This window comes from Centropristis striata, chromosome 16 (assembly GCF_030273125.1).
Source record: "Centropristis striata isolate RG_2023a ecotype Rhode Island chromosome 16, C.striata_1.0, whole genome shotgun sequence".
Classification (NCBI taxonomy): Eukaryota; Metazoa; Chordata; class Actinopteri; order Perciformes; family Serranidae; genus Centropristis; species Centropristis striata.
The window spans coordinates 17,042,748-17,065,282 of record NC_081532.1 but is presented as its reverse complement, the minus strand read 5'-3'; the positions used below and the strand labels follow the sequence as shown (position 1 = coordinate 17,065,282).

General features: G+C 38.3%; 1 protein-coding gene across 4 annotated transcripts; it reads left to right on the top strand.

Annotated features, from left to right (window-relative positions):
- The first annotated feature begins 37 nt into the window (after positions 1 to 37).
- On the top strand, positions 38 to 20,178 carry LOC131987911 (alcohol dehydrogenase class-3 chain L). 4 transcript variants are annotated; one of them, XM_059352828.1, is made up of 10 exons: positions 38 to 173; positions 1,606 to 1,707; positions 14,568 to 14,669; positions 15,719 to 15,860; positions 15,950 to 16,037; positions 16,112 to 16,331; positions 17,509 to 17,769; positions 17,960 to 18,095; positions 19,738 to 19,876; positions 20,076 to 20,178. In XM_059352828.1, the coding sequence occupies exons 1-10, from the start codon at positions 156 to 158 to the stop codon at positions 20,098 to 20,100; spliced, it is 1,233 nt and encodes a 410-aa protein (XP_059208811.1). In that variant the 5' UTR covers positions 38 to 155; the 3' UTR covers positions 20,101 to 20,178. The 4 variants fall into 4 exon arrangements, with proteins under 4 accessions (XP_059208811.1, XP_059208813.1, XP_059208814.1 ...); XM_059352831.1 differs by lacking the exon at positions 38 to 173 and adding an exon at positions 2,071 to 2,204; XM_059352830.1 differs by lacking the exon at positions 1,606 to 1,707 and having other exon boundaries at positions 81 to 173.
- Positions 20,179 to 22,535: the final 2,357 nt, after the last annotated feature.

The following is a 22,535-nucleotide window of genomic DNA, read 5'->3' as shown; positions in this document are numbered from 1 at the left end:
CACTTTTTCATGCAAATGTTTGCCAACATTTTTACACTGACACAGTATAAAATCCCAAGTCCAGGGTCTCTTGTCGTCTCCCTCCTCTTCTGTCCTGCAGCTGCACTGATCTCATTTACCTGCGGTGCTTGTTCACTCTTATCTTTGCAGCAGAAATGGCCACAGCTGGTAAGGTCAGTACAATCCAATACTCATATTTATTCACTTCACCACATTTTCTCTAATTGGAGGGCTCCCTGGAGAGCATTTCATTGTGTTTTCGTCACGTAAGGCACCCGGGGAGCATGATCACATTTTCTCCAGATAGATAGATAGATAGATAGATGGATGGATAGATGGATAGATAGATATATAGATAGATAGATAGATAGATAGATAGATAGATAGATAGATAGACTTTATTTATCCCAAGCTGGGAAATTACAGTGTAGCAGCAACATTACACACAGAGACAATAACAACACAATTAAATAGAAAGAACAACCTAGGCATACTTCAAGCAATAAAATATAAAAATACAATAAAATGTAATGTAAAAATAAAGCATCTAAAGAAGGAGTATGTATTAAGGAGTAAATTCCAGTGCAGAATAAATATGAATATGCAGTATAAAAATAAAAATGTTGGTGCTATGAAACAAATAAGGTGCAATGAACAGTGTGCATAAAGAACACATAAAGTGCATAACGACAGTATGTAATGAACCAGGCTATTTGTTATTGTACAGTGTGATGGCATGTGGAAGGAAAGATTTTTTATATCTGTCCCTTTGACAGCAGAGCTGGAGCAGCCTGTGAGAGAAGGTGCTCCGCTGTCTTTCTACTGTGTGATGGAGAGGGTGCTGATCATTGTAAAAAGGAGGGGGTAGAGTGGAAGAGGGTACCCTTGAGAACATTTCATCACATTAACTTTTTTAGAAATGCATCATTGAGGGCACTTTATCCTGTTTTGCCTACCATGGGGACATCCAAGGGGGCATTTTTGCAGCTTGTCTTGTTTTTTTTAGATGGAGGCAATACCCCCATGAATTTTCTCTCAGTAATGAGTAAATATTTTCTGTTTATTTACGATTATATTGGCAAAGCTGAGTTGATAGTCAGCCAAAAGGGGGGGGGGGGAGATGATGGGTGAAGAATATATCATTGCTCGGTGGATTTCAATAAAATGCTATGCATTCAACACAAACGTCCCAGTCCATAAGTTTTATTGTAAAATTTGAATGTGATCTCTTCCACTCCACCAGTCCTTTTTATTGTATTTTTAGTTGGGGGACAGGGGGAGATAGCATGTCAACAGTAAATGCCACCATCAAGTTGTATACTTGGGTAGACTTTCAACTGTCAGATACACTGAAACCATTAGGTGTTAATGTGATGAAAAAAACAATTCAAGGACAATGTGAAACCTATTTGTTTACATATGCTACTATTTTGCACTGTGTCAGCTGATTTGATGTTGAAATGGGCCTTGAGATGAGTGTTTGCCTTCAATCATAGCACAACAACTTTAGATCCTGCAAACCCTTCTCAATATGGTTTATCAATTCCTAGTTGTATTTATAGTATCTCATTCAGGGTAATTGCATATGGTGTCACTGACCTGTAGGTCATCAAGTGCAAGGCAGCAGTGGCCTGGGAGCCCAACAAGCCTTTGGTGATTGAGGAGATTGAGGTAGCCCCGCCCCAGGCCAATGAGGTCCGCATCAAGGTGAGTGATGTCCAGTATCAGAACACACACATGATGGGTTACTGTGCTTGTTCCTGTCACCACCATCTTTGACACAGCCAGAAAACTTTTATATTTTTAAATGCAAACTAAGGCCAAACATCAATACCGGTGTTTCCCCAGTGGGGCACCACCTTGAGTCATGATCGAGACAAGTGTCTGGTTAGTTCATGTCTGTAATAACAAACCCACATGAAAGGTATTGCATTATTGGTAAAGTTATTACATTTTCAGAAAATTACATTATCGAGTGCTAGCTAGACTGGAGAATATTCAGTTAAACTGCTAGTTCTGCTGAACCCACTGAGAGTGAACGTCCTCATCAGCTTGTCCTCCCTGACGCAGATTGTCGCGACTTCAGTGTGCCACTCGGACCTCTACCCCCTTTTTGAGACTATGCACGAAGATGGCTTCCCAATAGTCCTTGGCAAGCGGCATCGTAGAGAGCATTGGGCCTGGAGTCACTGAATTTCAGCCAGGTCAGTTTGGAATGGTAGCTCATTTGGGAATATGTGTTTATTATCTTTCTTTTGGATAATGAGATGAAAGGGTTGGTATGACTGATGCTGGTGTGATTAGTTTATTAGTTTAGTTTGGTTCGTGAAAAGACTAGGAACAGCTTGACCAGTTACAGTAACCACATTATATTGGACATTATATTGTCTCAGAGATAACTGTTGAGATTGCCATTGTTATGGCCCCAGCCATAAAGTTTGTTGTGCGTGTGTGTGTGTGTCTGCCAGAGGTCCCAGGTTCAGATCCCGGATGAGCTCCTAATTATGTTACATGCTCCAGCTCTTAAAGGGGTTAAAGGAGGTAACTTAAACCAGATTTTAATGCTGCACACAGACGAAAACAATAACTCATCTCAAAAACCAAGCACAGACAAATGTTCAGACAGCTGGATTTGATGTGGACTGTTGCCCGAACCTTTGTGCTTGTTGTTTTGTCTGTGTGCAGCACAAAACTGAAACTGGAAATTGTTGCTTTTGTTGAACCCTCAAACCTGGAGAGTCCTTTGTTTTTAAAACTATCTTGCTGCTATTTTTTTTCTTATTAAAACACCTCTTTTAAAATCCATTACATCTAGTTTATGTTACCTCCTTTAACCCCTTAAAGAGCTGATGGACTTAAAGCCATTTTCTGAAAGCTTTGTTACTGTAATACAATGCCCCTCATATAATAATAATGTAATAACACTTTAACACAGAGAGCAGACAAGAGGACAGAAGTTGTGCAATCGGAAAAAAGAGCAAAGGTTTTTCTCTTCATTCGGCTTAGGCTCTGTGACAAAACATTAAGTCACTGCCAAAGTATTATGATGATAGAAAAAAAACCCTGCTGTGTTTTGTGGCATCTTGTTTGCAAAATGTTGGTGAATTCTTACCTAAACAAACACAATGGGTGATATTTTCCATTAAATGGACATGAGCTTAATAACTTTGATAGGCTTTATAAGTTGATATAGTTATTAGGGCCATGGGGCAATCGCACCGAGCACTGGTCCCATACAGCAATAGCTGCACTCTGCTGTTATACTGTGGATTTCTTCTTCTTCCTCTTCCGGACGCAATTTCGTCCCGCTACTAGTCCTACAACTTGAAGAGTTGCAGGAAAAATTATATATCAAAACATGCGGTTTGATCGGGATCGGTGTGCTATTACTTTTCTCTACAGAATATTAATTTTTCGCGACGTAAGTCCTGAAAAACGATCAAAAATTTTGCGTTGAAATGAATGGGACGGCTGAAAAAAAAAGAGCAAAAAAGAACAATAATTGGAGATTTTTAAACGTCCACTTCTCCGGCATAATTTCACCTAGAGACTCCATTTAAACTTTGAAGCGTAGACATAAGTCTTGTGTATCGGTGTATTAATCCACGTTTCGATAGGTCATATTATAGTTTTTTATCAATCCCTGTTCAATGACCATGATCATTTTTGGAGAAATTCTAAGATTATAATGGGTGTGTATTGCACGGAATGTTCGTGTCAGAGTGTGTGACATCATCGCCAGAGTGTAGAGGGAGAGAAAAAATTGTCAAAAAATAAATTTGAAAACTGCGCTCTGCTCTAATTCCACTCTACAGAAATAATTTATACATAGAAACGTAGGAAAATTTGTCTTCTCGCTCACAATCCTCTGGTAAAGCTGTCAGAGTTAAAGTTTGGGCGTAGGACGCACAGATGATCCACCAACATGCACCAACAGCCTCATTGGCTCCCATAATAAAAACGCAGGAAGATTTCTGAAAAGGGGAGATGTAACAGTTTTTTTAGATTGCTCTAAAAAAGCTATTTTTTCATTTTTCGTAAAAAAAACCCCACATGTAGACGTTCAGGAAGAACTCAGGCCGCTCAAAGTGAAGTCGGATCAATGATAGGTATTATGGTTTTGCAAAAAATGCTTTCTATTCGAGGCCAGAAATTCTAGTCTGTCCACCTCTGGCTGCTGTCACTCTTCCGGAACATTCGACAGGTGGTAGCAGTTAATTCTGTTGATTGCTTTGATCTGATTGCCTTTGATCTTTGATGTGATTACAGTTACAGATACACACACACACACACACACATGCGCGCACACTCCTCACACATGCATACACATGCTTCAAACACACACAGGTAACTTTATGCGATTTTCGCTACACACACACACACACAAATGTGCGCGTAAACGCGCACACTCCTCCAGATACACGTTTCACACACACACACACACTCACATTTTGAGGTTAAAGGGCATAGTTTGAAATCTCTGAAGAATCTCATCATAGTGTACACACACCGGCAGTAGCCCCCGTGGCCCTTTCAGAATCTCCCAAGAGGAAATTTTCTAGTTATTGTTGCAGGCCTAATAAAAAGCTTTCCTGGCTCTTTCAAAAAAATCAAAAAGTTCAAAATTAGATTTTTTTTAAAATGGCAGCTATATTTGGTCACTATGTTCTTGGGACAACATGACGAGAACCTTGAAAGCTCACTATGAGCAAGTTCATTCAGAGTCGCAGTTGGCTGGAGCTGATCCCAGTTGACATTGGGCAGGTGGAGGGATTCACCATGGACAGGCTGTTAACAAGTTGAATCTTTATATATTACACCACACATTAATGGTATTACTGAAAGTGTATGATTGATGTAAACTTATGCCCATCCTTACCATTCAGCCACAATTTAGCCACATTGTCTTTGTCTTTCAGGAGACAAGGTTCTTCCTCTGTTCATCTCTCGGTGTCGAGAATGTCGGAAATTGAAAATGCAATTTCTAGGTCCTTGAAAAGTTATTGAAAGCCATAAGCTGCTCAGAGCTATGCTACGGAGGCTAATTGGATTTCTTGGTTTCCCTCATTAAATTCATCAAATACACAATCCCATAACGCCAAAACGCTCTGGTGGACAAGTTGTGACCTGCACATTCATCACGCTATGAGATAATAACAGAACGTTACCAGACGGAGTTGTTTTAGAGGTAAATTCATGTAAAACCGCTGATGCGTGTTGCCTTCAGGGACAGTTCGGTATTTCAGCAAGCGGTCTCTGCATTTGAATGTTATTTTTATTTGTAAAGTAGATCGCACTGCCAAAGAAAAGAGAGCACTTTCGATCGTAGCTTAATCGCCTAGAAACAGATTCGACCGTGATCCATGATCACATACGCGACGGATTCAACACGGGAGACGCAACTGTGGCCGCCGTCACTAACTGTGCATAACTTCAGCAGCTGATCATAAACAAAGCAGCATGGCTAATTATAATAATAAACATAGTGATCGTGAATTAACCGTCATCACTGTGCACAGATTGTCCGGTGCTTGTTGTAAACAACCAGAGATCGCTAAGTGAACACCTCCTACAGCAGCAGCACATACACACTGTACTGCTACAGAGCTAACTGTTAGCCTGTTAGCTATTAATGGCCTCGTTAACAAACATAAGGAAACTGAGAGAAGCTGTGAAGGTCCTCTCAGCAGTCAGAATATATAAAAGGTTTATTTGAAATAATAAGGAAAATAAATACATCTAATGAAAAGTTGTGTAGATGCTTGATTATTTTAGAGAGTAAAGACAAGCTTTGCAAAAAAAAAATCGAAAAGACAAAAAAAATGCAATAGATACAATAGAACAGCTGTTTAAAATCATCCTCCTGTAAAACAGTATTGTTTGAGCATTTAAATGTGATGGCTGCATTTGGTTCTGAATTCTTATGCATTAGTATTTCTTAAGCAGGTGTCAAGTTACCTATCAAAGTGTGTTTCAAACACTGCACGTGACTTGGCTGTAGTGCAAATAAAATTTCAGTCAGAAGATTTTTTTTAACTTTAATCCATATAAATGTGTGTTAATAAGAATTCAAGTTGCAATTAAAACATAGCAAGGTGTATCAAATGTGTCTGTGGTTTGATTTAGAGGCACGGACTACAGTGGTCCGACTGAAATGTGTTAATTTTTTGGTCTTGAAAATTCATTGAAAGGTTATGGAGAAGTCATTGAAAAGTTATGGAAAACCATTGCTAAAAAAGTGTACGAACCCTGTTTAATGGTTTCTTTGTTTGTGTCCTGCTTTTGTGTTGTATGTCAGTGGAACCTTGTTGAAGTTTATATACATAGACTGTACATATTCAATGGACGTAGTCACCCATTGGTTTGTGAACTACTGTTGAAGCCTCAAGTTTGGCATTTTGTCTGTTGCCATCTTTCACTGAGCCAAAAATTATCTGATTGGAGAGAGCTCAATTATCAGCTAGCACCATAGACTGTGACTATGGTTAGCTGGTGGACTCCTGAGTGTGTTTTAGTACCACTGACCAGTGAAAAAACTATAGTATTTAAGCAGGGGTGAAAGTAGTTTTAAATTCTTGCCGGTACTATTAAAAAAACCTTCATCTCTCTTTCACTTCATGCATTTTAAAATAGCAAAGTCAAAACCCAAACAAATAAAAACATTGAAATATTTTACTGTAGACTATCTGTAGGCCAGGAATTAGAAACACTTGACAATATGGTAAACAATTTGGGGAAAAAATTGACTGTTTTGTAGTGTTTCTCTCCGTTTTTTTCAAAATGTGATAACTGACAGATATTTAAATCATGTTGAAAGTGTTTCAGCCAACCACAAGAATTTGTGGAATTTTGTTGGTTTAATTTATTGTTCGTCCTGTCCTGGCGCAAGCGGCGTTTCTTGACGTCTGTGGACCAGTTGTGGAAAACGTCCGAGTACATTAAATCAAACGCACCGATGCCCATAGCAACCACTGTGTTTCGGAAGTAGACGCGCATGCGCACTCACGTACTGCTGAGTGAACTCTCCGGTCGTTATCTCATAAGCAGTTTATTTTCCGAGCTGTTCTGTATCGTTAAAATTAAACAAAATAACATGAAACATGAAATAACAACTGCACTGCTTACTCTCCTACTGATTCTAACTGTGACATTTTGCAACGAATGTAAAGACATTAAACGCGCGGTACACGTTTCAAAGGCTGGGCGCAGAGGAGACCACCGGGCTCTCTCCGAGGAGAGGGGGAGAGAGGGAGCTGCCCGGCCAAGGCTCCGTCCAGCATGGACTAAAACACAGCACGGACACTTCAGAAACTATTCAGAATGAGTTAAAAGGAATTTTTAAACAGACAAAGTAGTTTTTAAGACTGCATATTGCTAGCGCATCTATTTTTTGACCCAGAGTGCGGCCGTGACTGGCTTTGAATGAGGGTCATATAGCAGGCAGCCGCTCTCCCATCTTCCTGGTACTGCGTACCGCCACTGAATCTTTTAGTGGTACGCAGTACCGGACCGTACCAGCTTACTTTCACCCCTGTATTTAAGTGACTTAAATGTTACAGATAACTTTCTTTAACTAAATGGATCAAATTTATTGAGAAAAAACAGTGAACATAATAGTGTCTTGTCATTAACAAGTTAGCCATGCATAAAGCATACGCTTCTATAACATCTATCTTACTCTAATCCGGACCATCATTTATCTTTTAAAAATCATGTTATTAAAGAAGACTTACTTAGACAACTAGCTATTGTGGCCATAAACTAAAAAGGAATATGTGTACTGAGATAATAAACCACGTAAAAAAAAGAAGTAGTGTCATTTTCTTCTGCAATCTGACTTCTTTTTTGCAATCAGTGGAGTCGACCCCTGCTGGCTGTTAGAAAGAATGCAGGTTCAAGGCAGTTCCACATTTGCTTCTGCAGCGAACTGGGGTGCCCGCTGGAAGCAACAGGCCAGAGGCTAGCAGGCTGGAGGATAGCAGACAGGGCTGCATGCTCAGAATCCCAAGGTTAATTGATATCAGTGGAGAATGATTGCTAATGAGGAAGCAGACTGGGAATCAAGTCCTTAAGCCACTCAGGCAATGAGCTCCTCAGCCATTGCTTTGAGGAAAGCTTCCCAGTGTGCCAATTAAGCACCATTATCTCCATTGACCTCATCATTGAATCAATGTGAATCATGAAGGAGCATTGGCTCAATCAGAGGTGCAGACATCCCTGGAGTAAGGTGCACTAGCTGGCCATACTGACACTGAATGTGACAACCCATGTACCCAACGAGTACGGTCAAGCTCTTCCTTCACATCTCCATGGTCAAATCAGCTCATTTCATTAAAATCATTTCCCCAAATGACTTCTCCAAAACATTGCTCAGTAATCAATGTCAGGTAGCTAATTATCTTTAGCTATTGATGATTGATCATTTCTTCCTCCGTACAACAGCATTATTGACCCTTCCATATCGAACGTACAGATAACTGTAACATTGCGCTTCCAGCTTGGCAACAGTGGGGATGGATTTATTTATTGAGTTTTTTTCAAAAAGTAATACACAATGAACACAACAACAGACATACAGTCATAAAACCCCATCCCTCCCTCTCATAACCAACAGTCATCTTGGAGGAAAACAAATACTTGAGTTAATAAATAAAAAATAAATAAAATAAATGTATTAATCAATAAATAATATTAACAATAAATGTAATAAAAAAATATTAATAAGAAAATGGGGGGAATAAATAAATAATAATAAAACAATAATACACAATAATCATAATAATAATGAAAGTATACATAATTAAAAAATTAAATAACAACAACAATAATAATAATTAAATTAAATGGACAGTTTAAGGCAGAGTTATAAAACGTGGTCACCATCCTATTTCTCTCTCCCAATTAATTCATAACCATAGTACTCTAGCTGTGGTACAAGATTCAAGCCATTCTGCAGGGGTATTGGTAACAATGCCAGTGCTTAATTGTTCCCAGGCATTTGTATATTCATGTTTTCATAAAAATTAGGAAAGGTCTCCATATCTTATAAAAATACTCAACTTTCCCTCTTACTATGTAGGTCAATTTTTCCAGTACCAGACTGCAAGACATCTCTTTAACCCACTGTCTAGAATCAGGTCTCTGAGTATCCTTCCAGGTCAAAGCAATTACACGTTTAGCTTGCAACAAACAGAAATTGATTAGTTTGCGTTTCTTCGGATTTACTGGAAAATCTTCAGGGTATATGTGTAATAAACACATTTTCACTTCTGTTTGGGAAGTAACTGGGTAGGGCTAGCTCTTTTAGGGTTCTAGCAGTGACCACAATGGTGGTCGGTCAGGACACAGTGAAAAGATGAGGAGGCGTAATGATTGTGAATCCTGGTGTGCTCCAGCAGTTTATTTTCACTTCAAATCTCATTAGAATCATTGCAGTCTTTAGCATTATTAGTTCTGTAATAATAAAACACCATTATTACTCAACAAAGAAATAATATAACCATAACCACCTCAAATACATTCATTAACCGATTCTCCGCATTCGGGTCGCGGTTCACTGGAGCCTATCCCCACCAACGGGCAATTTAGAGCCAATTAAACCTAAGGGCATGTTTTTTGGACTGTGGGAGGAAGCCGGAGTACCCGGAGAGAACCCACGCTGACACGGGGAACATGCAAACTCCACACCGGTGGGAGGTGAACTGGCGACCCTCTTGCTGTGAGGCGAGAGCGCTAACCAACAGGCAGTCACCAGCATCCAAACAATAACACCAATAGCTCAGGGAACCAAACAGCTGTAAAATGCAAGCTATCATTATCTCAGGACACAGCACAATGGCGCTACCCACAGGCCAAACAAGGTCCACACCGCCGGCAGACACACACATAACAGTTTAATTTTACACTTACTTTACACTTAACACTATAATAACTATCTGTTATAACTTGTTAATATATCATTAGAAAACTGTTAATTAATGAGTTATTAATGACTTGTTAAGTATTTGTTAACATTTGTTGAGGATTTATAACTATGCCTTATAAATAGTTAATAGATAATTAATAAACTGTTAATGAGTTATAAATCCTTAATGAATACCTAACAAGTCATTAAAAACTCATTAATTAACAGTTTACTAATGATCTATTAACTAGTTATAATGGATAGTTATTATAAAGTGTTACCTATAATGAAATTTGTCTCTACCGCGACAAAAGGGTCTTTACATTTTTGCTAATATTGCAGATAAATGGCAGTTAGCAAAGTCTGCTACATTAGCGTTGACTCTTAGCATTCAATGTACATGAATTCAACAGTAAAATCAATTTATTTTTAAAAATGTAGTTCAAAATACACGATTACTAAACTGTATGGTAAGGACAAACAATAAATACTTCAGAGGAAAAGATGATCTTTACCTTGTTTTTCTTGATCTTGAGGGTCACCTAGTGTGGGTGACCCAACTGGTCATGCATGAGCTCACATGCTAACTTCTGTTTCCATAGCAACTGGACTTGTTTTGCTTTGAAAAAACTTTTAGTATTTCATTTGTTCAGTGTTGCGGTAAGGACTCAGAAGTGTGGGGCAGGCACATTTAGATGAAAAAAATCATGAAATTATCAGTAAGCAAAAAAAAAATGTTAATATGGTGTAGAGTAATGTTGATATGAAACTATTTCATTTGAAAAAATGTCATATTTTAATTGAATTGGCTCATTTTATGTATCTCAACATTGAGACCACAGTTGTGGGACATGAACAAAAGTAGTGTTTGGACCCATAAAATGCTTCATAAATTTTATTAAATCACATTTTTTAGTTTTTAGTTTTCAATGTCAAGATGTGCAATAACACTGTGTATATATTTATCAAGCACCATAGGACAAATTTTAACATAAATCCAAAATTTCACTGCTGGGACTTAAAAATGCTCGTGCCCGTGGCCGTGGTTGCAGAAACATTCATATATATAAACACTTAACAACACTTAAATTCCTTCACGGACTTAATGCCTCTAGGAACGGCGAACATCGTCAGGCGAACGGCGATTCGCGGCAACCGCTGCAGTTATTTGCTCTCATGTAAACACTAACACACACTGGCAACATGTACAAACTTTATCAAAACCATCAAAGCACACACGTCACCACGCGTGCACAGATCGTGGACATCGGCAGGAAGAAAGGGAAACATGCAGGGAGCGTCTGAGCCTTTTAACAGCTTCAGTGGGTACAACACTATCTGTCAATTTAGAAATGAGTTCCAGCACCTCTTTCCAGAATACCTGGAGTTTTCGGCATTCCCACATACAATATAGAGAGTGCCAATTTCTTTAGTGCACTTATTACAAGTATCAGGGATCTCAGGGTTAAAATGATGTAATTTAACCGGAGTAATATAAGTCCTGAACAACCACTTATATTGCAATAATTTAAATCTGGTATTTATAGTTTGGGTTTGGGCATGAAGACATGCCTTCTCCCAGTCCTCTACAGAGATGTTTGCCTGAAGATCATTCGTGGGGATGGATTCTTCACAAGATGTCATGTGAAAGTAGACAACTTTAATTAGCAAGCAAGCTAGCTAGCTGATACTGTCAGCTTGTCAACTCCTTGAATTTAGAACATAATGACTTTCAACACTCAGGCCACTGTTAGAAAATGTGTTCTAAGTTTAGATTGTCAAATGAACAATGGATTGTAGATAATTATTTCTGGCTGCCAGCTTCAGCTATAAGTTATATACCTGGGAAATGTATGGTTAAATTTCCAAGGTATATGGGGAACCAATCAAATTGTACAAACAAAAAACGTTCTAAATAAGGGGTGATGAAGGTTATTATATTCCTGAAAGGCCACAATCAGCGAATTAGGCTATGTGCAGATTGGGAGAATCATTTGCAGTGTTTATATATGTAAAAAGATAAACATGTCAAAGGGTTTATAGAGAAAAACATTAATTACATAAACAGTTTGGGTCTGTGGCTCTTGTTTGTGTTCTGATTGTATTATGTCATAAGCAAAGCATTTATTTTCTATCATGTTTCTGAATGCTCTACTAAACTTTGAAAGTGTCAGTCAGATAGTTCTCCCTCAGATTTACTTGGACCAGTCTAATTATATCAATGTTTGCTTAACTTGGCAGACAGCACTGTAGCAATTATTTTTGCAAGGATGGGCCCCAGGATTTGTCCCAGAGCTAGATATGATATTGCAGTTAAATAACAGGCACACTGAATTAAATGATATGAGGACATATACGTACATAATAACAGCTGAGTATTGTGAGATTTTATGACATTTTAGTTCAAGAATGTTCTTTGTCTTCTACAGAAGCTGGTTGGATCCAATTAGTCATCATTATCTTTATGAAAACAAAGGCTGATTCAGCAGCATCATTGTTTTAATTATTCAATTAAATCCAAACTAAAATCTAAGAAAAAAATATTTAAAAAAACGTAATAAAATAACCCCAATGATATTCTGTAATTATTGCAGTATATTTATGCAAATTAATAAAGCAATTAGAAATAACATAGAAATCTAAAATTTAGATAAATTCAATCAAAACTCAAATCTGACTGAAAGAAATTCAGAAAGTTATAAAAAATCCTAATTATATCATATAATTATTATATTGTATGAATGTAAATTAAATAATTAATAAACACATTACAAATAACTATACTAAAATGATTAACTTTTAAATTAAATCCAAACTTAAACCTAATGTCATGTCCAGGAAAATGTTCAGTTCGGTCTCGTGTCTATGTTGTCTTGTGAACCATCGCTTTGTCCATGTCATTGTCATGTCTTGTTGCTTTGATACTTTGTTTGCTAGAGTGATTTTCTGTTTGTTTCCTTATTCCTAGTAAAGCATCATTAGAGTGATTTTCTGTTTGTTTATTTGTTTTTCTTAGTCAAGCCTTAGTATTGTGGGTTTTAGTTTCTGAGAGTTTCTTTCTCTGTAAAGAATGATTTTTATTTTGTTTAATAAAACTTTATTTCAAAATGTTTTAGTCTGAAGAGTTGTGCATTTGGGTTTGTGATTTTTGTTCTTTACCTAATGAAAAATCCCATTAATATTTTATAATTATTATATTAAAGTAATGCTTATTAAATAACAATTAAAAAAACAATTACAAATAAGTTAAATAATAAAAACAAAGACAAACAACTATCCTAAATAAATCTATCTAATGATTTTGAATTTAAGCTATGAAAAACATTTTGGATAAAAATGTGATTTAAAAAATTATAATTCTTGATCAAAAATTGTTTACTGAATCTGTTAACCTGAATAGCACACATGTAATAGAAACAAACATGAGGTTGTCATGAAATATATGTCTTTCATAACTATCCTTATCTTCACCTCTGTTAACCCTTTATCGGGCGAAGAACCATATTTGGGAACTTCAGTGAATGTCAAAAATGGTAATATTTCGAGAAAAAGGTTGCAAATTTACAAGATTAAAGTGGCAAATCTACAAGAAAAAAGTTGCAGATTTAAGAGATTTAAAGTGGCAAATCCGCGAAAAAAGTCACAGATTTACGAGAAAAAAGTGGGGAAAAAGCTACTTTTTTCTCGCAGATTCACCACTTTAAATCTCATAAACCTGCACATTTTTTTCTCGTAGATTTGCCAATTTTATCTCGTAAACTTTTTTCTCAAAATATTACCCCCCTCTACACATTCCACAGTCCACATTCTGGCTGTATGTAATATCCTCCAATATACTATAGGGTTGAAATTTGGAATTTCCAAGTATTTCAATGAGTGCCCTATTAAGGGTTAAACATCTGGAGAGAGGATATGAGCTTTGTAGAAAGTGGGAAGGTGACCATATTTGGACAGGCCTCAGCCCACGCATGCTGGCCCCGCCCGGTGAGTGGTCTAAACTGTGATAAGAACTTGCACTCTTTCCTTACCTTCTGAGTGAGAGTCTCGTTTTGAAACAAACAGCATGGCTACAGCAGGGAAGGTAAGCTACCTGACTTCTCCTTGCAGACATGTATATTAGAATAGCATGAACTGTATCTGTACCTACAAACGCTGCCAAGACTTTTTTCCGTCTGTGTTTGTACAACAGAGGTAATGTTTACAGTTCAAGAGCAGGGCTACGGAGTGTGCGTGAATGGGATCTGCTAGTTTAGTGATCATTTGTTAGAATTTAACAGATGTGAAGAGAAACAGACACTCTTGCACTCTGCTGCACAATCTATAATGTAGTGGGGGAAACAATTTGTTTGTGTTTCTTGGACAACTCTTTTGTTTCGTGCTTCCTGAGACTTCCTGTTTTAACAACAAGTTTGCACAAGGAGAGGGCAGGGGTCAAAGTCTACCTAGAATACACTTTTTATGTGCGTGTCTTATTCAGCCATTGGAGAAACAGACATGAATGAATGAATCATAGTGAACAGAGTGTTCTTTATCTTTAGTAAAAGACAGTTGCAACATGTTTTTCTCCATTGCTTCCACTGTAGCACTGAATGGGTTAAATGTTCTCTGAGTTGTTATCATGAGTGAAGCCAGGCATGCTTAAGCTTTGTATGCTGTGTTGCAGGTCATCCGGTGCATAGCCGCAGTAGCATGGGAGGCTGGGAAACCTCTGGTAATGGAGGAGGTGGAGGTGGCTCCTCCTAGAGCTGGGGAGGTTCGCCTCAAGGTAATAACACAGAGCTGACACTCAATTACCTCTACAAGATAGATATATTAATGCAAACTCTCCACGTGCTGTGTTGTTACTTAATAACTCTTCTATAATCAGTTAAAGGCAATGCATACATCAATATATTGACATCCCAGATAAGATGAGGGTGTACCTACTTACTATACAATATATAGTGTTTATAATCTACACCATTTAATCAGAAGCCTCGCCTTAAGTTATCTGTACTCAGTTTTTCCTCATTTAGTGTATTTACAGTCGACAATTAGTGTACTTTGCACTAGGGATGCATGATATGGGGTTTATTATTTATCACCCAACTGACTAATAATTACCAGCTTCTCACAGCCGATACAGATAAGATAACCAATAATTTCACATTTTTGTATTTAAAAGACATTCACGTGCTGTAGTTGTACCTCAGGGTGAGAAGATTTGAGCATAGATGGATATATATATATATATATATATATATATGTATATATATATATATATATATATATATATATATATATATAAACCAAATATAAGTCAAATTATTGTCATATTGTTGGCAGAACAAAAACAGCTCCGACTCTTGAAATGTTCATTATTTATTTATTTTTTTTAACTTCCCAAACATACTTTGGCTTTTATAGAGAAATTTGCAAATTTTAAAAATGAAATAATTGGACATAATCCATCAAATCAGACATGCCAGTGTTTTAAATAAAAACAAAGAGAGTGAGGAGTTAGGAGTGAGGAGTTAGCAGTCAGTGACAATTTATAACAATCAATAAAACAGATTAATCAAAAATTATACTAGATCACCACAACAACAAGATGCCCTGCAGTATACAGTCATAAAAATGAAAAACAAATGAAAGGGTCATTGGTCCAGTATTATGAGAGATCAGCTGCGGAAATACACACAGAGAGATACACACATGCATATAATAACGACTAATTTGATTCATGAACTGATTGATATCCTCACATTCGTCTCCAGATAATAAGAGCGTGTTAAATGGATAGAGCTTGGTTCAGATATCAGTCCTTTATTTCAGGTTGTGGCCACAGGGATCTGTCACACTGACTCCTACACATTAAGTGGCTCCGACCCTGAGGGAGTTTTCCCCGTAGTGCTGGGCCACGAGGGAGCCGGCACCGTGGAGAGCGTCGGAGAGGGAGTCACCAAGTTTCAACCAGGTTCTCCTTCTCTTCTCTCCTTTTCTTCTCATTAAGGATTGTTGCAAGTTATGTAAATGCTCAAACCCAACATGATGTATTTGTTTTAGGGGACACAGTCATACCCTTGTATGTCCCACAGTGTGGAGAGTGCAAGTTCTGTAAAAACCCCAAAACCAACTTGTGTCAGAAGATCAGGTAAATGTCCGACCATGTGATCAGCTGCTGACGTAAAAACATGTACATCAGTCATATCTGCGCTTGTTTTCCAGGCTCACTCAGGGAAAAGGCTTGATGCCAGATGGGACGAGCCGTTTCTCCTGCAAAGGCAAGAGTCTCTTCCACTTCATGGGCTGTAGCACATTCTCTGAGTACACTGTGGTGGCTGAGATCTCCCTGGCTAAAGTGGACCCCAGGGCCCCTATGGACAAGGTGTGTCTTCTGGGCTGTGGCATCACCACCGGGTACGGAGCTGCCCTGAACACTGCCAAGGTGAGTCTGCCACCCCTGCAACACGATCAGTCACTAATAGTCTTTCCGTTCTCTGAGTGGTGGATAAAGAACAAATTACCTTTGCTAATATGCTCCCCTCGTCCACGGAGGAGGAGCCGCAGGGCCTTTAACCCATTGAGGCCTAAAACGCCTGTAAAACCTCTGGGCGATTTTAAAATAAGCCCCTAAAACCTGACGTTTTTTCTGGAAATTCAACAGAAGTGTCAACGCTTCTACTAAATAATAGATTTTTCAGCCTCTATAGCAGATAGAAATGAAATTCAAAAAGTATTTGAGAGCTTATACAAATACTACAAAACAACGTATCCGCTTTCCAGGCTTCAATGGGTTAAACACAACCCTAGCGATGCCGGTTAATTCACAATCATGATGTTTATGATCAGCGGAGACGCTGTGCATAATTAGCCATGCTGCTTTGTTTATGATCAGCTGCTGATGTTGTGCACAGTTAGCGATGGCAGCCACAGTTGCGTCTCCCGCGTTTTTAATCCATCACAGATCACGGTCAAAACTGTCGCTAAGCTATTACGCAATGATTGAAAACCATATGTCACCTCTGGAGTCTCGTAAATCCCTCTGGGGGGCTTTTTGTGGTGGAGACACGCAGAGAGAGCGGACATTTGAGAGGCAGTGGCCTGAGACTTTCCCCGGGGCCACTCTTCCCCCTAAAAGAAACCCGGCTATTAGTTTCAAGTGTTCTTCAATTACATCATGATGTTCATTTTGTAAATTATGGTTCCCTTTAGAATATATTCCAATGGCAACACTCAAAATTAAGATAATGATCACCTACCTACTAAACAGCAGGCAGCATGTTACAATGTCATTGTGAGCATATTAGCATGCTGTTGTTAGCAAATAGGTCAAAGCACCCCTGTGCCTGAGCATCACAGCATCCACTGGGATAATTTTAATATGGATTTAATATGTAGCCATTAATGGCTATGTGCCAGCATGTACATACCTACAGTAGTTACCAGATCCCAGTTGAAAGCACAACTGAAGCACATGCAAACTCTGTTGGCTCATTTTCTAATCATGCTGATTTAATTTAAGTTTTATTTAGGTAACTTATTCTCCCTGCTGTGAACTGTTTCATTATTAGCAGCAGAAATGTGCTGACCAGCATTTGCTTCTCTTGTCCTTCTCCCTGCAGGTGGAGGCTGGCTCGACCTGTGCAGTGTTTGGTCTGGGAGCGCTGGGCCTTGCAGCAATCATGGGCTGTAAAGCAGCAGGGGCGACCAAGATTATTGGAATAGATCTCAATCCGGACAAGTTTAAAATTGCTCAAGAGTTCGGCGCCACAGACCTGGTGAACCCAAAGGACCACAGCAAGCCGATCCAAGAGGTCCTCGTAGAGATGACAGATGGAGGCGTGGACTACTCATTTGAATGTGTTGGCAATGTGGGAATCATGGTGAGTGAGGAAATAATAATCCAATAATATGGCTTTATAAAGACAGTAGCAGACAGAAGGTATATATTTTAAGTTTTATTCCATAAAAGTCAAAGCAATTTAGTGTTTTACCACCCAGATATTATGATTCTGGAAGCGATCATGGATCAGTTTGATGCGATACTGTCCTGATATTGTCTCTTGGCGGCAGAGGGCAGCTCTGGAGGCCTGCCATAAAGGATGGGGCACCAGCGTCATCATCGGGGTGGCAGCAGCCGGACAAGAGATCTCCACCCGCCCCTTCCAGCTGGTGACTGGACGCACATGGAAAGGCACTGCATTTGGAGGTAACAGGCTGATTGCTCTGAGAATGATTTAATTTGAGATGCTGGTGTGAGGAGGTTCCTAAATCAAGATATTTTTAAAAAAATGGTCACTTGGGGCGTTCCCAGTGGCACACCTGGTAGAGCACATACCACGGAGGCCCAGTCCTCGTGATCGGGCGGCCCGGGTTCGAATCCAGCTCGGAGCCCTTTCCCGCGTGTCTTCCCCTCTGTCTCCCCCTTTGACTCTAACATCTCTACTGTCAATAAAGCTATAAAATGCCCAAAAAAAAATCTTTAAAAAAAAAAAAAAAAAGGTCACATCTGGTTTCTAGAAACCAAAATGGCAATGGCCAAAATTGTCAACTCAAGACTTCAAAAGGGTAGACCACCAACATGTAGCGACGCCTGCAACTCGAGCTGTGCTGCCATACAAATGACATGCCCCAGTCCTCATACATCCTCCACCAAAACACACCCTCTATCCAATCTGGCGGTCTATTTAAGATTAGAGTAATCCTCAGCTCTCCCCATGCCTGCCAATCCCATGCCTGCCAATGCTGCTGCTGCATTTGTATTGCCACTTGCTTTCTCAGCCCCAGCATCCACCAGTAGGCTCCGACGGGGGAGATTTTACTACATCACTCCTCAGTACCTCATGTAACGGCCTGAGGAGTGATGAGGTCGGAGCCTAGACGCCAAATCTAATATGTTCTGCTGTTGCAATAACATACACTGTATACAGCTGAACTATCCTAGTGAGCACCAACTGGGATTTCGACATTGACTTCAAGTTGAAAACTGGGTCATATTCAGTCTGAATGTCTTTTTTCAAATGGCTATATATGTAGGCTGAATATCGATATACGATATATATCCCGATATTTTTATCGCAAACTGAGAGCAAATGTTCAGTCAAAGTCAAAGCCAAATATGACATGTCACAAGTAGTTTTACTCACATTTAAAAATATATTGATATATTTTTAAAATATCACCCAGCCCTAGCTAAAATGCAGCTACAACATCATTGTGTCACAAAGTAGTTGAATAATTTTGAGGATTTGTTTAATAGTAGGATGAAAGAGAGACAATAGAGATTAGTGCAAGCATAGTCAACACAAAGACGTCATTTCAATGCAGTCAATGCTTCATATAAATTGTCCTAATTATGTAATTATATAGGCTGTGCGCTGCCAACACTCCCATAATTAGAGTAGTTATATACATTAATGTAAAAGAAGACATCGTTATGTACATTTGCAAGTACTTAGATGCATCTCAAAAATTAGAATATCATAAAAAAAGTTTATTTATGTCAGTAATTCAATTCAAAAAGTGGAAATAACACATTATATAGATCCATTATAAACAGAATGAAACATTTCATGTCTTAATTTATTTATTTTTTTCTAATTATAATAATTATGGCTTACATTTAATGAAGACCTAAAAATCCAGTATCTCAAAAAAATTTAATATTGCAAATCAATTTAAAAAGTATGTTTAATATGGAAATGTTGGCTTCTGAAAAATATGTCCATCTATGTGCACTCAGTACTTGGTTGGGGCTATTTGACTTGAACTACTAGAAATTTACTTTTCCGTGATATTCCAATGTATTGAGATGCACTTGTACTTTATGAGCTTATTTACACCTTTCCCAGGATACAAGAGTGTGGAGAGTGTCCCCAAACTGGTGGAGGAGTACATGAACAAGAAGCTCAAAGTCGATGAGTTTGTGACTCACACTCTCCCCTTTGAGAAGATCACTGACGGTTTTGATCTCATGCATGCTGGGAAATGGTAAGCCTCAATTTAAGATACATTTTGAAGTTGTTTGTTATGCTAACTCGTGTCCCTCTGGGTTCGATCACTTAAAGACATTACTGCTGCCCTCTACTGAGGACAAAGCTGAGCTGTGTGACGTGTGAGACAGCACTTCACATTAGTCAGTGATGTATTTTAAGCCTTCATAAACACTGATCCTACTTTCATCTTTCAGCATTCGCGTCGTCCTTCAGTTCTAGATGTGGAGGAGCACAGAAAAACCATGATCCCACTCCACATTTACCCTGCTCAGTTTAATAAATAATCTTTTAATTCCCTGTTTGTGTGTTTTATTTGAACAATACAGTCTGACACCTCTTTGATCAGTGCTGCACCCCTGAAGGAACACACAGAGAGAACATTGTGTGAAGGAAAAACTGAGAAAACAAGATTATTCCGAAATATTCTTTGATCTATACTGAGTGAATAATACCACCACAAACAACCAAATGGCATCAGTGTTGGAAGGCTGTTAATCGATGAGGATCTTTGTGTGGTTTTATTTGACAGAAACTTAAACATGAAGGCTTGGTGGAGTTGTGGGTAAAAGACACTGCAGATAAAGTAAAACTAGCCTGCTGATTCACTTGCAAAATATCCTTTGATTATTCTCCCTGCAGGATTTGAGAACAAGGCCGGTTTTTAGTCTGTCCGTTTCATAACTTTTCACTGTAAACACAAGTGTCTCTCTGAGCTTGGGTGATGCGCTTTCATTTCCTAAATGTTGACTCAAACTGGAGCGGACTTGAAAGAATTACTACGACGGCTTGAACTAAGCGATGTCAGACTCACTTAGGCAAAACATGTCGACGGCCATGTTTCCCAACAGCTCAGTTCATGCTCTCAAGCTGGAAGTTATTTTTTCTCCTCAGTTTGTCTGACTGAGACTGGTCTTCTGTCTGTGAGGCAAATGTATGAAGGATTCTTTATATCTGTGCCCAAGGACAATGAGGACACATAGTATTAACCCTATAAAGCCTGAACCATGAAATAATTGCCAGAAAATTATTTTTTTTTAAAAACCGAGTGCTTATTAACCTGCTGACGAATTTTAAAAAATAAATAAATTGCATATATGAATTCTAATTTGTATCATATTTGATACATCAGGTCTTTTTGTGCAATTTGTTGCTCACAGATTGTTTTTCTTGAACTAACAAAAACATATAAAACCTAACATTTTTAACCTATTAAGACTTTGGATTTTCCTTTTTCCTCAAACATGCAAAATACATATTTTTTCCATATAACACAACATCATACATCTGCTGATATGAAGTTTTTTAATGCAGCAATAACTGATCCACTCGTGGAACCTGCATATCATTTTTGCTACATCTGGTATTTTTGTGCAATTTGTTGCTCAGTTTGTTTATCTTCAACACATGTATACATCAGGTTTTTGATGATATAGAGGTCTCAAAAATAACTGTATCTAATATGATACACTTGGCTTTATAGGGTTAAAATCTCAAATGAATGTGGGCCTTTTAACTTGACTGGGTTAATTAACCTCACACTACTTCTGATTTTAAAAGGCCGTTATTCAAAGATTACATTTTGACTTGTAATTCTGAAAATAAAATGTAATTAGTAACATTGATGGCTCAATTCCATTTATGAGTTGAGGTTTCTTAATTGTGATTTTTTTTAAACATTTTGGTAATATAACAGACAATCAAGGAAATAAGGGAAGAGAAAAAAAGAAACAAACAAAAACAGCAGATCCAGGTTAGAGGATAATGGGGAAAGCATGGAGATTTTGCCAAAATTCCCACAAAAGTCATTAACATCTTGCCAAGCTAGAAGATTGTTGTAAACTACATGTTTCTGCTACTTGATGTAGAGCATTTTGTTATGCATTTGTCCGCGAAATGCTCATATGTGTCGTTATGGGTGGTATTGACAAATGGTCTATTCTGTCGTTTAGGTTGGAGATCTTGTTGTTTAAAGTATGTCATAATTCTCATATGATTCATATTTTGTGGTTTTATTTGGGCTTGAAGCACATACTCTTTCTCCATAGGCCGTTATTTGCACACCACCGCTGCTCGCTTTAGGTTGACCAGTGAAAGAGCAGAGCACATCAAGATGGCTAGCATTAAAAGAAACATCAGAGCAATTTAGCTATACATGTTTGGGCCTCAGGGTCCTTTCACATCTCACCTGTTTGGTTACAGCGACCTTTGGTTTATCTGGGCTGGTGTAAAAGGGCTCACTCAAACCCAGCTGTGGACCAAACAACCTAAAGCTGGATGGTTTGTGGTGTGAAAGCAAACCAACCAAACACAGCATGTTATGAGCTTAGCATAAATAACCATAAGGTCATGCATATGAACCATTTATATCGACACATTGACATTTGTGCACTGACAAGTGTATGATAGTGAGTACACTGTAATAAGCCCTGCATCATTAATGTACAGGACGTCTTCTTTTGATCCTGTTTCAATGTGAAAATACTGTGGTGCTGGCTGTCCAGCTGCACATGGAACATTTGAAAGAAGACGCTAGCGCTAACAAAAAAAGGGCACTCTAATAATACTGGTAATGCCAATAATCACTGATTTTTTTATTTTTAAAAATAGCTCTTTATGACAGCAAATAACAGCAATCAGAAGCATTAAAGTGCTGC